This window comes from Danio rerio, chromosome 12 (assembly GCF_049306965.1).
Source record: "Danio rerio strain Tuebingen ecotype United States chromosome 12, GRCz12tu, whole genome shotgun sequence".
In the NCBI taxonomy this organism is placed as follows: domain Eukaryota; kingdom Metazoa; phylum Chordata; class Actinopteri; order Cypriniformes; family Danionidae; genus Danio; species Danio rerio.
Window position 1 is genome coordinate 11729068 of NC_133187.1, and position 18800 is coordinate 11747867.

Sequence of the window (18800 nt, forward strand, 5' to 3'; positions counted from 1 at the left end):
AATAAAAAATAAATAGACAAAACAAAGTTTTAAACAAAATTTTGTTTTGCAATCAGGCAGAAATGTTTATTATTTTTTTTTTTTTTACATTTATCGACCTATAAATCGGCTATTGACCTCTAAATCTAGTTATTGAGTTATTGATTATTGGTTAGAAATTTCATATCGGTGCATCTGTAGATTGTGTTAAATTTTATTACTTTAGTTTTAGCCAAAACAAATAATGAAAAGAAACAGCAGTTACAGCAGTATTTTTAAACCACTTGTGCATATGATGCTTAGGAAGTTTTATTTACCCATGAAACTTGAAATATAAAATTAGAATCAGAATTTTGTTTTGAATTTTATTTTATAAAGACAAAGAGACCCACTTCATATTAAGTAGCATCAACACTTCTGGTGCTCTTGGGGTGGGATACGGGTGGGCTAGGGACAGGTTTGGTGGTATGTGTATTTTTAAGGGTGGGTTAATGTGTAAAGTTTGGTAAAAAAAAATGTAATTACAGATGTAGTTACATGCAGGTATTTAATTATTCATAAGTACAATTTATAGACATGTATTTACACAAAGTGTACATTGTAACAAATTATTAATTTCAGTGCAAGTACATATTAGTTAAGTCCACTTAACTTTTCAAGTATGATATTTGTTACGTCATATAAGAATATGAAAGTCAAACTTTTTATAAAGCCCAAAAAGAGCACAAAATATAGTTCAGTGCAGTTGTTGATGTACATATTACCAAAACACAAGATGTAGTAGTAATTTCTTTAAATAAAAATCAATGAGGTATAATTTGTAGTTCTTGCTATATATTTTCTAATAATGTTCATAAGATGCTATTTAAATGCTTATGTGATTAAAAGCAACATAGGGCTCTATTTTAATCATCTAGGTGCAAAGTCTAAAGCACATGAAAAAGCATTAAAGGCTTGTCCGAATCCACTTTAATTTAAGCACAGAAAAATACAGTTTGCACCAGGGCGCATGATCTAAAAGGATTGTGCTAATTTTTTTAATGATTATGGATGTGTTTTAAGAATAACGTGCATTAAATCAATCAGAGTCTCCTCTGCTGCTCCCTTTAAGAGTCAGTTGTGTCATGCCATGGCGCATTTGCTATTTACTTGACAGACTTTGTCAGAGGAAAAACTAAACGCTTCCCTAGTGAGAAAACAGTTAAACAGACCATCATCTGAACGAGCCTTCTCCATTTGGCCTCTTTACTTCCTCATGATTTTACTTTTACTGTTTACTTTACTTCTTTACTTTCCTGAATAAGTAAATGGTGTTGTATGCACTCCACTGAAGACATTTATTAGCCTACATATTTAATTTCATTTTTGAGTGCAATGATTCGTTTCATAACTTTTTCAAAATTCAGTTCTAATTTTCAGCAAATTAATAAATTAAGAATAATAACGAAGTGTAGTCAAAAATGGAGTTATATCTAAACACACGTCCTATTCTTATGCCCTATTTGATGATGTATACGACTCGACAGGTGGACACATCTAAACTTGTTTTTATTAAAACAAATATAAATATGCATATAATAAAGAAGACTGCTAATAATTTTAACAAATGCAAATTGTCATGAACAAACTGAAAAAAGCCCAATTGAGAAGGCATAGAGATATACGAAAATAATATTTCTTGTTCTTATGTCTTTAATTTTTTTTCGTATGTTAAGATATTTGTGTATTGCTGTGCACCTTGTGTGAATTAAGCAATATGTTTAGCGTTTGAACCTGCATAGGTGCAGAACTAACCCACTCTGTGCTGGACTATAGACCTGCTTTTAGTTGGTCAATGGCGCAGTCTTTTTCAGTTTCTCAAAATAGCAACGTGCCAACACTGCACCTTAACACACCTCCTTTCTAGACCGGCACACCCATGAATCAACAAAGTGGCCAAATGGATTAGCTATTTAAACAACGTGAAAATTTGAGTTGTGCTGATCTGAAAATAGCACCAAATTGCACCTTATATGTCTTGCTCCTTATTGCGCCAGGTGAATAATAGAGAACAGTTTTTATTGTTTAGGGCAAAACAATCAATAAAATATAAGGATGTTACAAATAATTATTAAAAATTACTTACTATAATACTACCAATAAAAATCTTAAATTTTCATCATATTAATTTGATAAAATAAATTTAAGTTACAAATGTGATGCATGTTTATACTGGTTTATGAGAACAATTGAAAGAGTGAAAAAAATCAATATGTATAGCAGTTTTACAGTGAAGCCTTGACTTTGGCACAGATATGTTGAAGCTGCTCTTCTGAAATGCAACCGCTTCTTGACAAAATGGTAAGTAGCACCATGCTTGGCTTCATGCAGCTAGTTTGACAGCTCACTGATGATGTCATCTCTCTCTGTCCTTCAGTGGGATTCAGGAGACTCTGCAGAGACTAACAGCTATGATCAGAGGAATAGGAGACCCGCTGGTAGCTGTATATGCAAGGGCCTATTTATGCAGGGTGAGAAGAATAATGCTTTCTAAATAAATAGTGTATATTAGCAGGTTCCTTCTACAACCTAAAAAAAGTACAACTTTGTCATTTTTAAGGCTTAGTTAACTCAAAAAATGAAAAATACAACATATTGGCATTAAAGTCAGCAGTGCAACCCTATTTTACGTAACTGAAGGTGTTATATTTAAATTTAAATGAAATCGTGCCAGTGCACTTCATCAACATGTCCTGTATTTAAAAATCAAAATTCCAAAAAAAATTACATTTATTATGTTTATTTAGTAGTGCCCATAATCTTAAAGTGAACAATTAATCTGTGCACAATCTACTGAGGAAAAATAAAGTTTTTTAATCAATAAACAAAATCTTACAATCTTCTTCAACTGTAGAATGACAATCCTTCTTTGATGAAGTACTCCCTTTTTACTCACTTTTCCTTTTCCGTTTGGAAATGCATCATCATAATCATATAAAGGTCTGCAGAAACCTCTGGTTTGTTTTGATTGACCTAGTGGTTGAACTAGGTATTGCGGTCCAAATTTACAATATTGGAGTGGGTTATTTTTCATCCGACACACACAGGTTGCCAGATTGACGAAAACAACAGGAATGAGCATGCCTCATGATCATTGTAAACTGATCAGCTAATATTTAAATTTGTAATATTTGCATTGTTTTTGCAAAATAAAAACCATCTCATGTGATTTTTTTTAAACTCCATATCTGTGTCTAATTTTGGAGCCTCGCATCTTTACATTTTCGGCCATTCCCTCGTACATTGAGTTTGCTTTCAAGACTGAAATGAAATATGCTTTTGTTCAACCCAGAGTGCTGAAAATATAATTAAAAAACTGGCTGTGGGCAGAGTTACACAGAGCAAAACAGACATTCTGAAATGGAATGCAAATTTTGAAAGGAAAATAACTGACTTTAGCTTAGTTTTTTTCGGATAAACATGTATAATAACTAAGCATGTTTTTAAACTACTACAAACATATGGCATTTTTCTGCTTTAGAATAATCAAAAACTTGTATACAACAACTTATTACCAGGAGTAAATAGGGCATTACATGGTGGATGATACAACAGATTTCAAATCTTACCTTTCTCTCAGGTGGGGATGGAGGTGGCGCCGCATCTGAAGGACAGTCTCAATAAAAATTTCTTCGATCTGCTGGCCTCGTTTCGTCAGATTCATGGTGACAGTGTGCAGAATCAGCTGGTGTTGCAGCGAGTGGAGATTCCCGTTTATCTGACTCTCTATTCTCCTGCCATAAACTGGATCCTGCAGTGTGTGGCCTATAGAGCACCTGAGGTAAACACACACACACACATAATGTTTTAGCAATTGTTCAGTTGCTTTTGTTGTTTAATTTTTATTAAGGCTAAGATCAGTTCAAAGTTTGATGTGAAATATTTCTACCTGATGAACTCATACTTCGACCTGTTAAGGTATTCCTTTTCAGTCAGTATTTTATTATATCCATGTTGTTTTTATATAACATATTTAAATATAAATAAATAAATATTAACAATTATGTTCAACAACAAACAACTTTACACTGAAAATGTGGAGCAAAGGTGGCATGGCTTTTCCACATTACTTTGGTAAAATTTACATTAGTTACCCTTATGTGATAAGAAATACATTTGTTGCATTGTTTTTTTAATCTTTTGTTAATGTATTCATTATATATGAAATAAAAATTTACCTTTTTATTGAAAGTTTATTGATAGTTCCTATTTTTTCAGGTCTAGTAAATAATGTGAAAAGACTTTTTATTTAATTTAATCTTGTAAGCTTTGTAAGGGCCTTTCAAAGTGTTTATGATCAGATATGTTTGATCTGCTTTGTCCTTTAAAGGTTCTGCTAACTGAGATGATGGACAGATGCAAGAAGTTAGGCAACAAGTAAGATCTCACCACTGAGGCACTTTTCAATGGAAAATTTTGCATTGTTTTTAGATAAACGCATGATAACAGCATATTTCTTAAATATCTACAAACATATGGTATTTTATGCTATAGAACAATAACAAGTAAAATCTCACCACTGAGGCACACTGTATATGTAATATTTACTGATCAATGAAAATCATGCACTTTTTTATTAATATGTATGGGTGGGCTTTGTGGACTAGTAAACAGCTACCTACCCCCATTTAGCATTGTGCTTACATGGGCAAGCATCTTAATCTACAGTGCATTTAGTCATGTCAAGTTGAGCTTTATTGTCATTCCTTTTCATGTGTCTACGTAAAGTGGCTCGGAATCTTGTGTTCATGGTGATACAAATAAATAAACATAACTATCAACAGAGCAATTTTTAAAACCTAAACAATACATGGCTAACATACTTGAGCTGTAATCTGACCCAAGACAGACTATAGAAGTACTTTACGTAATGCAGTACAAAACTGTGCAAAGAGGCATTTACAGTTAAATAGCAGGACGTTCACAATCATTTGTGGTACATTCACGAGTAAATATTTGTTTTATCTATTTGAGTTCTTGTAACATGGAGTTCATAAGAAAGTGTTTGCTGCATATACAGTATAGAGTAATGTGAGTATATACACTTCAGTATACACTGATTGTCTTTTCTTCCCCATAGTGCTCTTCTGCTAAACTCTGTCATGTGGGCGTTTCGGGCTGAATTTGTTGCAACGAGAGCAACAGACTTCATTGGCATGATCAAAGACTGTGATGAAGCTGGATTTCCCAAGGTGACTGACACACACACACACACACACACACACACACACACACACACACACACACACACACACACACACACACCCAATAACAAAGCTACAGACAGGGCATAATTACTTTGTTGAATTTCAGTGTCATAATTTCTTCTCATGATCCTCTGTGCTTTTCAGCACTTGTTGTTTGCATCTCTGGGCCGCAGTCTGTCCTGTGCTGACCCTCCAGAGAGCGAGAGACTCTCCATACTCAATGAAGCCTGGAAGGTCATCACTAAAGTTCGCAGCCCACGGGTAAACACATCAGTTTTTCTCTAAATGTTTGAAAAACACAGAAACAATGACCATATTCAGGGATAGCTTGTCACCCCCATGACATATCAGTTGGTTGCTGAGCATGAATCTGTTTAATGTGTTTAAATGCAATTGTTTAGCCCAGATACAACGCATGGCTTGCATCACAAGTTGTTTCTTTGCTGTATATCTCAATCAGCTCCCTTGTATTAGAGGTTGTGAATCAGTAGGTTCTGTACTCAAATTTGGGCACAGTTACAGGACAGTGATGAACTTTGTTCACTAGTATGTTTGCATGGACACCAGTGCTAATACGATTAAGACAATACTCTGATTAAGAGTCTTTCATTCAAACATGTAAACAGAGATTTTTGATTATCTTAATCCAACTAAAGTCATAATCTAAACACTAATCAAATTAAAACATGCATGGTATTCCCATTTTAGTGACATTATTGAAATGCAGTACAGACACGTAAACATCTTAGTTAAACTTTTACCATCGTATACGATTTTGTGACAGGATATTCCATCAACACACTTCTGTCAGCTGTATTTTCTGCAGCTACCGAGATAGTAAAGGGCCACAGACACCCATATCTCCTAGTGCACACACACAGTGAGCTCCTGGAGACTCGTCACACCTGCCATAATCATCACTAAACACACTTTTACGCTGCCTGGGAAATGCAGAAATTTAATTTAAATTCAGCGTGCGGTATAAAATTGCGTTAAAGGGTACCTAGGTTACCCGTTTTTCAGATTTAATATAAGTGTTTTGCAGCACCAGAATGTGTATGTAAAGTTTTAGCTCAAATGACCCATCAGATTTTTCATTATACCTTTTACTAGATCCTGTTTTATACATTTTTCCACCAGGGGGTTGTTTTGTCGTACTGCGCCTTTAAGGCGAGTCCTCCCCACCTACCTTTTCTACGCGTCTTTCTGCATGCCTTAATCTCCTCCCTCGGCTGCGTTAGACAACAGACAGACTTAAAGGAAGAAGATCTCACATAGCGTTTGTGAGAAATACTACAGTAAGAACTTTACCAATGAGTATTTGTTGTGCGGTTGCATTGATTAGTCACACACAATATCGTTACAAAGTTCACGCGCGCACACAAACACAGATACACACGCACACACTGACAGACAGAGCGCCTTTAGCATCCCACTCTTTTTCCACTTTTTTGGCACACATATGTTACAGGATGCAGCTTAATCTCCGCTGCTGTGTGGATATCTGTTATGTTTATGTACAAATTGAACCTGATTTAATGTCCACAAACCGGGATTGAAGCGTCTTCCTTAATAATTGTTCTGACACGCTGCTGTGCTGATGAAGTGAATCTGAAATAAATTGCTGTACTTCATTACACACGTGCACTGTTTTAAAACATTTTAAACATGTGAAACTCACTCTTGATCCCATTTGATGATGATTGATGATCCTAGCGAACTGAACAGTGCTTTTTTTCCTGGTTGCTTTGCGCATGTCTGGTCTTGTTGACTTGGTTATACACGTGACTACCGGGACATGTTAATGCAACAGCTGTCAAACAATTCGGTGGGTGGGGGGACCGCACTCCTATGTCAAGTCGGTCTGAAAACCGCTCCAATTGGTCCACCGTTTTTATGTTGTTAAATTAAAAGAAAAAAGCACTTGGTGTGTTTATATCACCCCAATATGATGGTCTATACACTATATATACACACTTGTCTGTCCAAACAGCTTGAAAGTAGATTTTTCACCATAGGTGCCCTTTAAAACAACACTTTCCCAACAGTCCTTCATACTGACATCCAGTAGCTCAAAGTTTGCCACTGGGGCATGAATGAAATGTTTCTGAATGAAAGTGAAAATGCAGAATTGAAGTTAAAAGTAAAAAAATAAAATAAAAAATGGAACACCTGAAATTACATGAAAGGAGGAAAAATTGGATATCTTGATGACGTAATGACATTAATCTATATAAAACATGTAAAATGGGAACATGAATGAAACATTCTAAAAGTAACTCAATCATATTATTGCCTTATTTAGGTTAAGGTAAATAATTGGATTACTGATGTCCATTTAAACGTAGTCATGTGACAATCCATGACAAAAATAATATTTCATGAAGATATTTTTCCTACTGTAAATATATTAAAACTTTCAGGATTCTCGTTCAGGATTCAGGATTTAGTATTTTGGACCATTTTAAAGACAATTTTCTCAACATTTAGATTTGTTTTGAACACTCAGATTACACATTTTCAGTTGTATCTTGGCTAAATATTGCCCAATCCTATATAACATGTATGTGTACTACATGTAAGTATATATTTGAATGAATCTATTCACTGTATGATGTTGTTTTTTGTTTGCATTTTTCCTGTAACTCAGGATTATATCAACTGTGCTGAGATCTGGGTCGAGTTCACTTGCCGTCACTTCACGGTGAGATATTAATAATGAGAGACATTTCTTTTTTACTTTGACTTTTTTTTTTTAATGACAAGTACCAAAGGTCTGCACTACCACTTAAACACACATATCATTTTCAGGTGTTTACAATCAATTAAGTTATGCAGAGTTCAGACTGCATGATTTTTAACATAGTCGTGCCACAGATTTTTTCATACTGCATGACTGGGGCAGCGTTTCGTCGCTACTTTGTTTACGCTGCAAAATGGATCGGTGACGGGGGGTTTTACCCTGCATGGCTTACAAATAAGAAGAATCGCCGACAGTTTTGGCCAAACTACATCTCGCAACCAAAAACGCGGGAAGTAACATGGAAACAACGCAAGGTCACATAGTATATATTTCAACTATGTCATGGGGCAGAAAATGTACTTATTTTGTTCACCTGGGTTTAAAGGAAACTAACTAGAAAATTTTTCTATATCTCGGTTGTGATATTGCTCAGATGACACGTCAAACAGACACGGTGCTTGTGCCAAATTTCCACTAGATTTCCTCAAATTCTTGGGTCCAAATAAACTGAAAATGAACGCTATTAACTTCTCCCCCAATCTCCTATGTGTACCTGCTGGCCTGCAGGTACACATACTAGTGGATGCTGCTCTCTCATTGGCTGTAGGCGATCGCTAATGTTATTTTCAGTCAGATCTCGTTTTACACAGTATCTAGATATTTAGTATGCCAAATATTTCATGGGCATCATTGACTCAACAGCAATTCTCTCTAATTGCGACTTTGATAGTTCACATTGTGTGATTGTTAATCAAGTGAATGAGCACCGATTTGCCTATGATTTCAGGCATTTGTCTGCAATTTCTCAAAAGATGTTGCTGACTCAAAATCGGGGTTAAAATCAATGCAGTATGAACTCGGCGTAACAGGTCTCCCTAATCTCTTTTATTTCAATTCTTAATTAAAATCAAATATTCATACATAAGGAAGAGAAAAAAAAACACATGTATATATAGGGCACTAAGGCACTCGGCCTGCGGCCTCGTGTCAATGCAAGCCTCCCACCAGTGCCGATATACAGCCATATCGCACTGCTACTCGTGTGATATTGCTTATATATATATATATATATATATATATATATATATATATATATATATATATATATATATATATATATATATACACTGACAAAGGCACATATGCGAAAATTCATTTTCTTTTGTTTCTCTTGTGATTTTATTTAATAAATAATTTACATCACCATGTCCTTATCATTTGAAGAAATTAGGTCTACTGTATCTTGTAGAGCTCTGTGGTTTACATTTAACACAATAATCTGACTTAGTTTTTTTAGTATGCCATTACATATTTCTTCCTTGTAGAAACGGGAGGTGAACACTGTTCTTGCTGATATCATCAAACACATGACTCCAGACAGAGCTTTTGAAGATGCATATCCACAGGTTAGCCAGAAACATACAGTAGATATTAAAAAGATAATATGACATTGATGTTGTCAGAGCACTTCATTGCTCTTCTTTTGTTTCTTTCCAGTTGCAGTCAGTGATTAAGAAGATCCTCACCTACTTCCATGATTTCTCAATGCTTTTTTCGATGGTATGAATACAGAACTGTGCATCATTCAGTATTGAATTTAGATAACAGTCTCCATATATATTTAGTGTTGTTAAACAATATCTATATGGCTATATCTAAAGAGATAGCGTATTTAAATAAAGGAAAATTCTGCAACCAACCATTTACTCCTCCTCCACTTGCCTACACCTGTTTGAGTTACTTTCCTTTGTTGAACTTGAAGGAAGATAGTACTCTTTTAATAAAAAAACAACATATTGTTTCTTTTAAGAAAGTAGAATTTAAATTGAATGTAAATTTAAAAATTTAATTACTTACACTTATATGGTCAAACTTTTAGTTGAAATGCCACCTTTTAACATTTCTAATTAGTTTATATTTGTTTTGGTAATTCAGTCAATTAAATAAATGCAACACTTTTTATATACAACATTTCTAATATACTACAAATGAATTGTGAAATAGGGGGGGAAAAGAAATCAAAATGAGCTGCATTTAATTAATTGGTGAATTTAAGAAAAAAAAAAAACGTAAAAATGCATTTATTTATGGCAATTTGGTGGCTCAGTGGTTCGCACTGTTGACTCCCGGCTGGGTCAGTTGCCATTTCTGTGTGGAACTGGCATGTTCTCCCTGTGTTTGCATGGATTTCCTCTGGTTTCCCCCACAGTTCAAGGACATGTGCTATAGATGAATTTAATAAACTAAATTGGCCGTTGTGTATGTTTTTTAATATGAGTGTCTGGATGTTTTCCTGTACTGGGTTGCAGCTGGAAGGGGAATCCCCTGCGTAAAACATGTGCTGGATAAGTTGGTGGTTCAATCAGCTGTGGCGAGCCCTGATGAACAAAGGGTCTAAGCTGAAGGGAAATGAATGAATGTATTTATTTATTTTGTAAAGACACATTTTGATATACTGCATAGAGTTATAACAAATCAAATGGTTTAATATCAACCGGGCAAATAAAACACCAAGAAAGTGGCCACCAAACCAGTTTTATGACAGCTTTGATAGCCTTGTTTTATACAAAGCTAGATAAATCATTTAGATATTTAACAAATAAGATGTTTATACATTCATATCCACAAACACACATCTTTTCTACTCACCTTGTTAGCTAGATTAAATCATATAAATTTACCTGAAAATATTTTTATTTATAACGGCTCACTTCTGAAAATAAATCATTGGGGATTGTATTTTTATTGTATTGAACATTTTAGAGAAACATGTCAAGCAAATGCAGACTACATATCAGAGAATGATTAGACATAATATTAATTAATAATATAAATAAACTACATAAATGACATTAGCATTTATAATGTCAGAACTCAGAACATTTGAGTTTTACTAATGGAATTCCTGTGTTTTGTGTTGAATTTCTTTGTGTGACTCTTTTTTTTAAGTCAGATTCATTCCATATGGCCAATTCAAAATCCTTAAGATTGAACTCTTAATTGTTTTACAGAAACATAAAATAATGTAATATAATTATAACAATTATTTTTAATCATTGCAGGAGAAGTTTCTGCCCTTTTTGGACATGTTCCAGAAAGACAGTGTGAGGGTGGAGGTGTGTAAATCCATCATGGAGGTCTTCATCAAGTATGTTTGTCACTCACTATACTGTATCTGCTTTACCATGTTGTTAATTAAAGTAGTTCACCAAAAACTGAACATTCTGACTGAACACCTTTCACAAACCTGGAGTTTCTTCTCTTAAACACAAAAAAAGAAATTTTGAAAAATGTTGAAAACTGGCTACCATCGACTTCCATAGAATTGGTTTTACCTACTATGGAAGTCAGTGGTTACTGGTTGCCAACATTCTTCAAACTATTATTCTTTTTTGTGTTCAACAGAAAAAAAGAAATCCTTAAAGGTTTGGAACCACTTGCGGCTGAGTAAATAGTCGGTAAATTTTCATGTTTGGGTGAACTATCCCTTAAAATGTGGTTATACTAAGCAGGTTTCTTTCTTCGTTTAGACACCAGCAGGAACCAACGAGAGACCCGGTTATTCTCAACGCACTGCTGCACATCTGTAAGACCATGCACGACTCTGTCAAGTGAGTGAGCTGTACTGTACAGTGGTGTGAAAAAGTGTTTGGTCCCTTACTGGTTTTGCTTGTTTGTCACACTTTTCATATTTCAGATAGTCAAACACATATATATTTTAAGATATACTTTAATATTTTAAGATAACATAAATAAACACATCATGCAGTTTTGAAATTAATGTTAACAGAAAACAAAAACAAAACTTCATAGCCGTGTTTGAAAGTGTTCACACAGAGCTATGTAGTTTTGTCTTGATGTGTATCAAATGACGTGATTACTTTCGTTATCTTTAGTTAATAACATTTGTTTGATGATCTGAAACATTAATGTGTGACACATGCAAACAAAATACGAAATCAGTAAAGGGGCAAACATTTTTTCACACCACTGTGTATATATATATATATATATATATATATTAATGTCATTGACTTACTAATATTGCTGAATCGGAGAGATTGACATGTTTGCATGCGCTCTGTGTTTTTAGTGCTTTGACTTTAGATGATGAAAAAAGATCTCTGGCTCTGCTGATCAATGGTTTTATTCGTATGGTAAGTGACTTTTCTGCATCAATTCTAAAAAAAACATCCTCTCTGCATGAATTTAAAGCTAGTTTACGGTTTTAAGAACTGCAATCATGTGCAAACTTTAAAATGTGTTGTTCTATAGTAGTCGCACAGTAGTGCGGTATGTTTTCAATACAACAAAAACAAAGACATTTCTTAGGTCTTTACTTATTATTATTATTATTAACACCTATTTTAACCCTTTTACAAGATGTAGGATAAGCCTTTGGTGTCTCTAGAATGTGTCTGTAAAGTTTCAGCTCAAAATACCCATCAGATTATTTATTATAGCCTCTAAAAGCTTCCCATTTTGGTGTCTTGACTACAGTTGTTTTTTTAGTCTGTGGCTTTAAATCCAAATGAACTGCTTCTCACTGTTTCGACATTTGTGTCTGCTTCTCATGCGTTACGTCAGCTAAACAGCCGTCAGTGATAGAGACAGACACGGATGAAGCTGAAATACAGCTCATTAGTCAATCTGGTGAAGTTTGTTCAAGCCTTTCTGAAATGATGAGTCTCACACAAATGCCATTTGCGGTACACACTCTGACATATATATATATATATATATATATATATATATATATATATATATATATATATATATATATATATATATATATATATATATGCGCATTTACTGACACCATGCGGCTGTGGTGATTATAGTGATCAAGAATTAGCATTTTACTTTCTTTATTACAAACATGCTCTGTTTTGAAAACATTTTAAACTTATAAAACTTATAAAAACCACAGAGTTGGAACAGATATTTTAATCCCAGTTTATTTGCCAAAAAAAGTTCTGTGGACATGTGTATACATGTTATTATGGAAACATGGCACCTGTCAATCAATATGGTGGACAGGAAAAAAACCCACTCCTATGTCATGTTGCGGTGGGCCTTCAAATCACTGGCATTTAGGTCCTGTTTTAACTTCAGGAAATTTGAAAAAAGAGACTTATTGTGTTTCTATCACTCCAATATGAAAGTAGACATACTATACATACAGTACACACAGTTCTGTTCAAAAGATGATTTTCATCATAGATGCCCTTTAAAACAAAGATCATAAAGCAATATATATTTTTTACTTTCAACAATAATGGAGCTATGCTTGACCCATCTTCTAGAGTGTCTTCTTAGCAACATATAAAACAACAATAACAAAGTAGTTATGTGTAATATTGTATTTGTTATAACCAGTTGCAAAACAAATTCTAAAACTTTGTTTTTAGTCGTCATCCACATTTTTGGTCACACTTTTTTTTGATGGTCCCTTTGTTGAATTTAAGTTACATTGCAACTAATTCTCATAAAATTATAAGTAGACTGTGAGGTTGGGGTTAGGGTTGATGTAAGTTGACATGTACTTGCAAAGTTTCTTATAATCAGTTAAATGTCTGTTAAAGAAGCAGTATCAACAGATATTAAGCAGACAGTCTACTAATACTCAAATAGACCATCAAAATAAAATGTTACCACATTTTTATTGTGAAAGTATTTTTTTCCTCTGAGAAATTTTTGTAGAAAATTTTGTAGAAAATCTGAATTGTGAAAAATAATCAGTGTAAAGTTGTAGTCTATTTTATTATTGAACTGTTTAAATGTTTTATTCTGTTGCAAAAACTGGAGAACTCTTTAAAAAATAAAAAGAACAGCTTTTATTTGGAATTATGATCTTTTGTAACGTTTATAAAATGTTTAATGTTGTATAATAAATGTTAATAATCTTTACTTAATAGAAGTGAATAATTTATTTAAAAAAAAAATTATACTCTAAAGTTGTTGTCATTTTTACTGAAAACTGGTAGTGTATCAGCATTCAAAACTGATAATAATAAAAATGTTTTCTTGTTGCATGCTAGTATATTACAGTGATTTCTGAATAATCATGTAACTCTAAAAACTGGAGTTCTTGTTGCATTTTTAATCAGCCAAAAGCATTTTGTGTATGAGAGATGTCTTTCAATATTAGTAATAGTAAAATATCAAATGATTTGAGCAGTACTATAGAAAACTTCAGGTCAGAATCAAGTGGAATCTCTAACATAATTTGCAAAGACTGGCTTCTATATAAGCTCCAATGTACCCTAGTAATTAACTCTTTATATGTTGTTTCATGTGTCCATCAGGTGTCTTTTGGGAGGGACTTTGAGCAGCAGTTGAGTTTCTGTGTGGAAGCGCGAGCGACTTTCTGTAATCTAGAGCCTGTCATCATCCACCTCATACATGTGAGCTCCTCTGCCTCAAGGTTTATTTTAGGAATGACATCACAGAGTCATTAACTCTTAAGGATTTACTTTTTATTCCTTAATAAACCCCAGTCTGTGGAAACATCTATTGTAAGAAGTCTCGCAATGCTAGCACAAATTGGTTTTATCAGCAAACAACTTTATTATCATGCCAGTTTATGTGGTATTAATCTTCGATGTTTTCATCTATCTGTATATAATAATATCTCTATTAAAAATCTGAATCTCTTGTTGATGGTGTCATTGTTGAGAGATCTGTAGAGTCTCCTTTTGACTCGTGACTTGATGAATGCCTGTTTGCTTATGATACAGTGGATAAACCACATTATTTAGAATTGTATGTCTCAACTGTGTTATATATTGGTAAATAGTCGGGTTTAAAATATGTGAGACGTGCTATAAAGTCTGCTGCCTGCCTAATGGAGTGCTGAGGGACTGTCTGTCATGATAATATGAATGTCTTTATTACAGACGGTGAATCAGTTAGCCATGGAGACGGGTCGTGTGATGAAAGGCAATCACTCACGTAAAACAGCTGCTTTTGTCAGGGTGAGTGTTCTCTGTAACGTGTTAACAGTATAGTAAATGCTGTTTTCTCATTTGTACGATTAATTTTAATGAATATGACATGTTTTTCTGCATTCATACTCTGCTTCAAGTGTTATAAACCTTTGAGTCTGTCAAACACAAAAGAAGAAAAAGCTGAAATCCTGTAACTATTGACTTCCATAGTAGGAAAAACAAATACTACATACAAGTCTATAGTTACTGGTTTCCAAAAACAATTTTGTGTTCATCTTAAGAAAATAATTTCTAAAGGTTTGAAACAAGTGAAGGGTGAGTTAACAATAACAGAAATTAAATTTTAGGGTGAACTATCCCTTTAAATCTCATGCAAATTTGTTGTCTTGATAATGTTGCAAAAAAAATATATATATATATATATACATTTATATATCTTTAATTTGCAATCTTTTACAAAACTTGTTTTATTTTCGAATGGAGTGAAATGTGGTCTGTTTGGGAGATGTTTTTGACAGACATAATCTAGACCTTCTCAACAATAATGTTGAATTATTGTTTTATGCCATAATAGTCTGAGGTTCTGCTGTTGTGTTTTGTTTATTTCCAGGCATGTGCCGCCTACAGCTTCATCACCATTCCATCCCTCACGAACATCTTCAGCCGCCTCAACCTCTATCTGCTGTCTGGACAAGTAGCGCTGGCCAACCAGTGTCTGTCCCAGGGTAAGTGGGTGCTGGAGATTTTGCTTTTCAAAGATATTTTTCCAGACCAAGGGTGCATTTATTCAACCGAATATACAGTACAAACAGTAATATTGTTAAGATTAAAAATAATAATAATCCTGAGATATCAAAGCAAACTTTTCAGCATTCATTTTTTTCAGAAAACACAAACATTTAAAAAAAAATTGTAAACTATAAAAGTGTTTGCCATCATTTGATACATTTTCAATATCTTTAATTAATGTGTGCATTAAAAAAATTACTCTTGGTAGCCCATTCCTGCCACTAAATAAAAAATTATAAAAATGTTATTGAGACTTTTTTTTTAATCTCATTGCATAATACAAACTCGCAATTGAGACTTTCTAAAAAATCATGAGATGCAAACTCAAAATTGCAAGAAGTACACTAAAAATTTTGAGAAATAAAGCCAAAATTCTGAGAAATAAAGGTGCTACTGTGTGATATAAAGACAGACTTCAGAGATAAAAGTCTCAATTCTGAGCTAGAAAGTAAAGTCAGAATTCGCAATTTGAGAAATAGTAGCAATTGTGAGGTAACGTCATGCAATTGTGACATTATTTCTCAAATTGTGAGATATTGAGTAAGAATTCAGAATAGAAATCAGAATTCTAAGATAAGAAGTCTCAATTTTGTTCTAGAAAGTCACAATTCTAACTTTATATCTTGCAATTTGAGAAATAAAGTAAAAATTTTGAGAAAAAAAGACCCAGTTGTGTGATACAAAGTCAGAATTCTGAGATAAAAGGTTGCAATTTTGTGAAAGTCAGATTATAAAATAGATATAAAATCACAGTTGCAAGTTAGAAAGTCAGAATTCTGAGAAATAAAGATGCAATTGTGTGATAAAGAGAATTCTAAGACAAAAGTCTCAGTTCTGAGCTAGAAAGTCAGAATTCACATTTTGAGAAATAGTCGCAATTGTGAGGTAAGGTCACACAATTGTGACTTTCTTAAATTGTGAGATATTGAGTAAGAATTCTAAGAAATAAAGATTCAATTGCATGAAATAAAATCAGAATTCTGATATAAAAAGTTTCAATTCTTAGCTAGAAAGTCAGAATTCCAACTTTATATCTTGCAGTTTGAGAAATAAATTCAGAATTTTGAGAAATAAAGACGCAATTGTGTGACAAAGTCAGAATTCTGAGATAAAAGGTTGTAATTTTGAGAAAGTCAGAATATAAAATAGATATAAAATCACAATTGCAAATTAGAAAGTCCGAATTCTGTAATATAAAATTACAATTGCAAGAAAGAAAGTCAGAATTCTAAGATATAAAATCACAATTATGAGTTAGAAAGTCAGAATTCTGAAAAACAAAGATACAATTGTGTGATATAAAGACAGAAATCCGAGATAAGTGTCAATTCTGAGCTAGAAAGTCAGAATTCGCAAGTTGAGAAATAGTTGCGATTTTAACATCCCACAATTAATACTTTATTTTTCAAATTGCAAGATATTGAGTAAGAATTCTGAGAAATATCAATTCTAAGCTAGAAAATAAAAATTTTAAATTTATATTAATTTGAGAAATAAAGTTAGAATTTTGAGAAATACAGTTGTGTGATACAAAGTCTGAGATAAAAGGTTGCAATTTTGAGAAAGTCAGAATTCTGAGATATAAAATCGCAATTTAAAGTTAGAAATTCTGAATTCTGAAATATGAAATCACAATTGCACGATAAAAACTTGGGTAACACTTTATTTTGGTAACACGTAACTTACCAAAAGTTTAATAAATGTTTAGGATTTGTTGCATATCTACTAATACATTGTTGAACATCTGTTGAAGATTTGTTGCATATCTACTAATACTTTGATGAACATCTGTTGAAAATTTGTTGCATATCTACGGAAACATTGTTGAATATATACAACCTAAATGTTGAGGATTTGTTGCATATCTACTAATACTCTGATGAATGAGTCATCATTCTGAGATGAGTCACAATTACACTATATAAACTCGCTGTTGCAAGAGTCAAAATTCTGAGAAATCACAGATGTGAGTTAGAAAGTCAGAATTCTGAAAAATGAAGTTGCAATTGCACAATTTAATTTGCAATTGCGAGAAAAAAAAAATCACAATTCTGAATTTTCAAGTCACAATTCCAAGTTATAAAGTCAAAATTTGGTATATTGTCACAATTGCACAATATAGAATCACAATTTTAAGAAAAAAGTCAGAATTCTGAAATAATAAGTTGCAATTGCAAGTTATAAAGTCAGAATCGCATATATTTCACATTTCCAAAATTAGTAGGCAGCATTTGAACCTAATAATAATATGACATAAACTAAACATCAGCATATGACAATGATTTTTGGAGGACACTGAAAACTAAAGTGTTGATTGTTGAATCTTTGCTTTGACATTGCAAAAATATATTAAAAAGATTATTTTTAAAAGATGCTAAAAAGTATAAACAAATAATGTCATGATATTACTATATTTTTGATTAATTTGACAAATTTTATAGTACATAAAAGTCATCTTCAATAATAGTAACAAAATAGCTGAAAGATTGCAACGCTTGGACCAGTACTGTACAAAACTGACCTCAGATCAGTGTCAAGTAGATAGTCAACTGTTATCATTATAATATCCAATGGCCAACAGTAGGATTAATCATGTATTTGATATGGACTGAAAAACATTTGATTTCTGTAACCGTTTCTCAGCGGACGCATTTCTAAAGGCAGCAGTCAGTATTTTGCCAGAAGTCCCGCGCAGCATCAGCATTGAGGGTAAACAGCGATCCTCAGAATCCTTTCTGCTAGACTTCATCAACAACTTCCTCTCCACACTGCTCGTAGTGCCGGTAATATCCATTAACACTTCCTAAAGTGTATTTTTTTGCCATATCTAAACTTTTCTATGTGTGTTATTTTCCTGTAGGATCATCCGGAGCAGGGTGTGCTGTATCTGGTGCGAGGACTTTTAAATATGGTTCAGGATTACACCTGGGAAGACAACAGTGATGCCAAAGTCCGTGTCTACATCAGCGCTTTACCATTACTAGCAGCAATGAGCCAAGAGAGCTACCTCTACACCATTCCTAAAGGTGAACGAATGCAGAGAGGTTTTCTAATAATTATCGCAGCTCAATGTCTTTTGTTGACATTTGTGTT

At 33.3% G+C, this 18800-nt stretch overlaps 1 protein-coding gene across 4 annotated transcripts in view; it reads left to right on the forward strand.

Moving 5' to 3' along the window:
* Positions 1-18800, forward strand: part of vps35l (VPS35 endosomal protein sorting factor like) — a 30965-nt gene that overhangs the window by 6876 nt on the left and 5289 nt on the right. For 3 of the 4 annotated variants that reach the window (XM_073917723.1, XM_073917724.1, NM_001098181.1), the window contains exons 11-27: positions 2272-2319; positions 2396-2489; positions 3599-3799; positions 4349-4395; positions 5099-5210; positions 5370-5486; positions 7876-7929; positions 9294-9374; positions 9466-9528; positions 11031-11116; positions 11499-11579; positions 12062-12125; positions 14277-14375; positions 14868-14945; positions 15529-15643; positions 18351-18490; positions 18568-18733. In XM_073917723.1, coding sequence (XP_073773824.1) covers positions 2272-2319; positions 2396-2489; positions 3599-3799; positions 4349-4395; positions 5099-5210; positions 5370-5486; positions 7876-7929; positions 9294-9374; positions 9466-9528; positions 11031-11116; positions 11499-11579; positions 12062-12125; positions 14277-14375; positions 14868-14945; positions 15529-15643; positions 18351-18490; positions 18568-18733 — 1646 coding nt within the window. Of the gene's footprint in view, positions 1-2271; positions 2320-2395; positions 2490-3598; positions 3800-4348; positions 4396-5098; positions 5211-5369; positions 7146-7229; positions 7371-7875; positions 7930-9293; positions 9375-9465; positions 9529-11030; positions 11117-11498; positions 11580-12061; positions 12126-14276; positions 14376-14867; positions 14946-15528; positions 15644-18350; positions 18491-18567; positions 18734-18800 lie in introns of those variants that run through there. The other variant, XR_012387641.1, reaches the window with a different exon arrangement.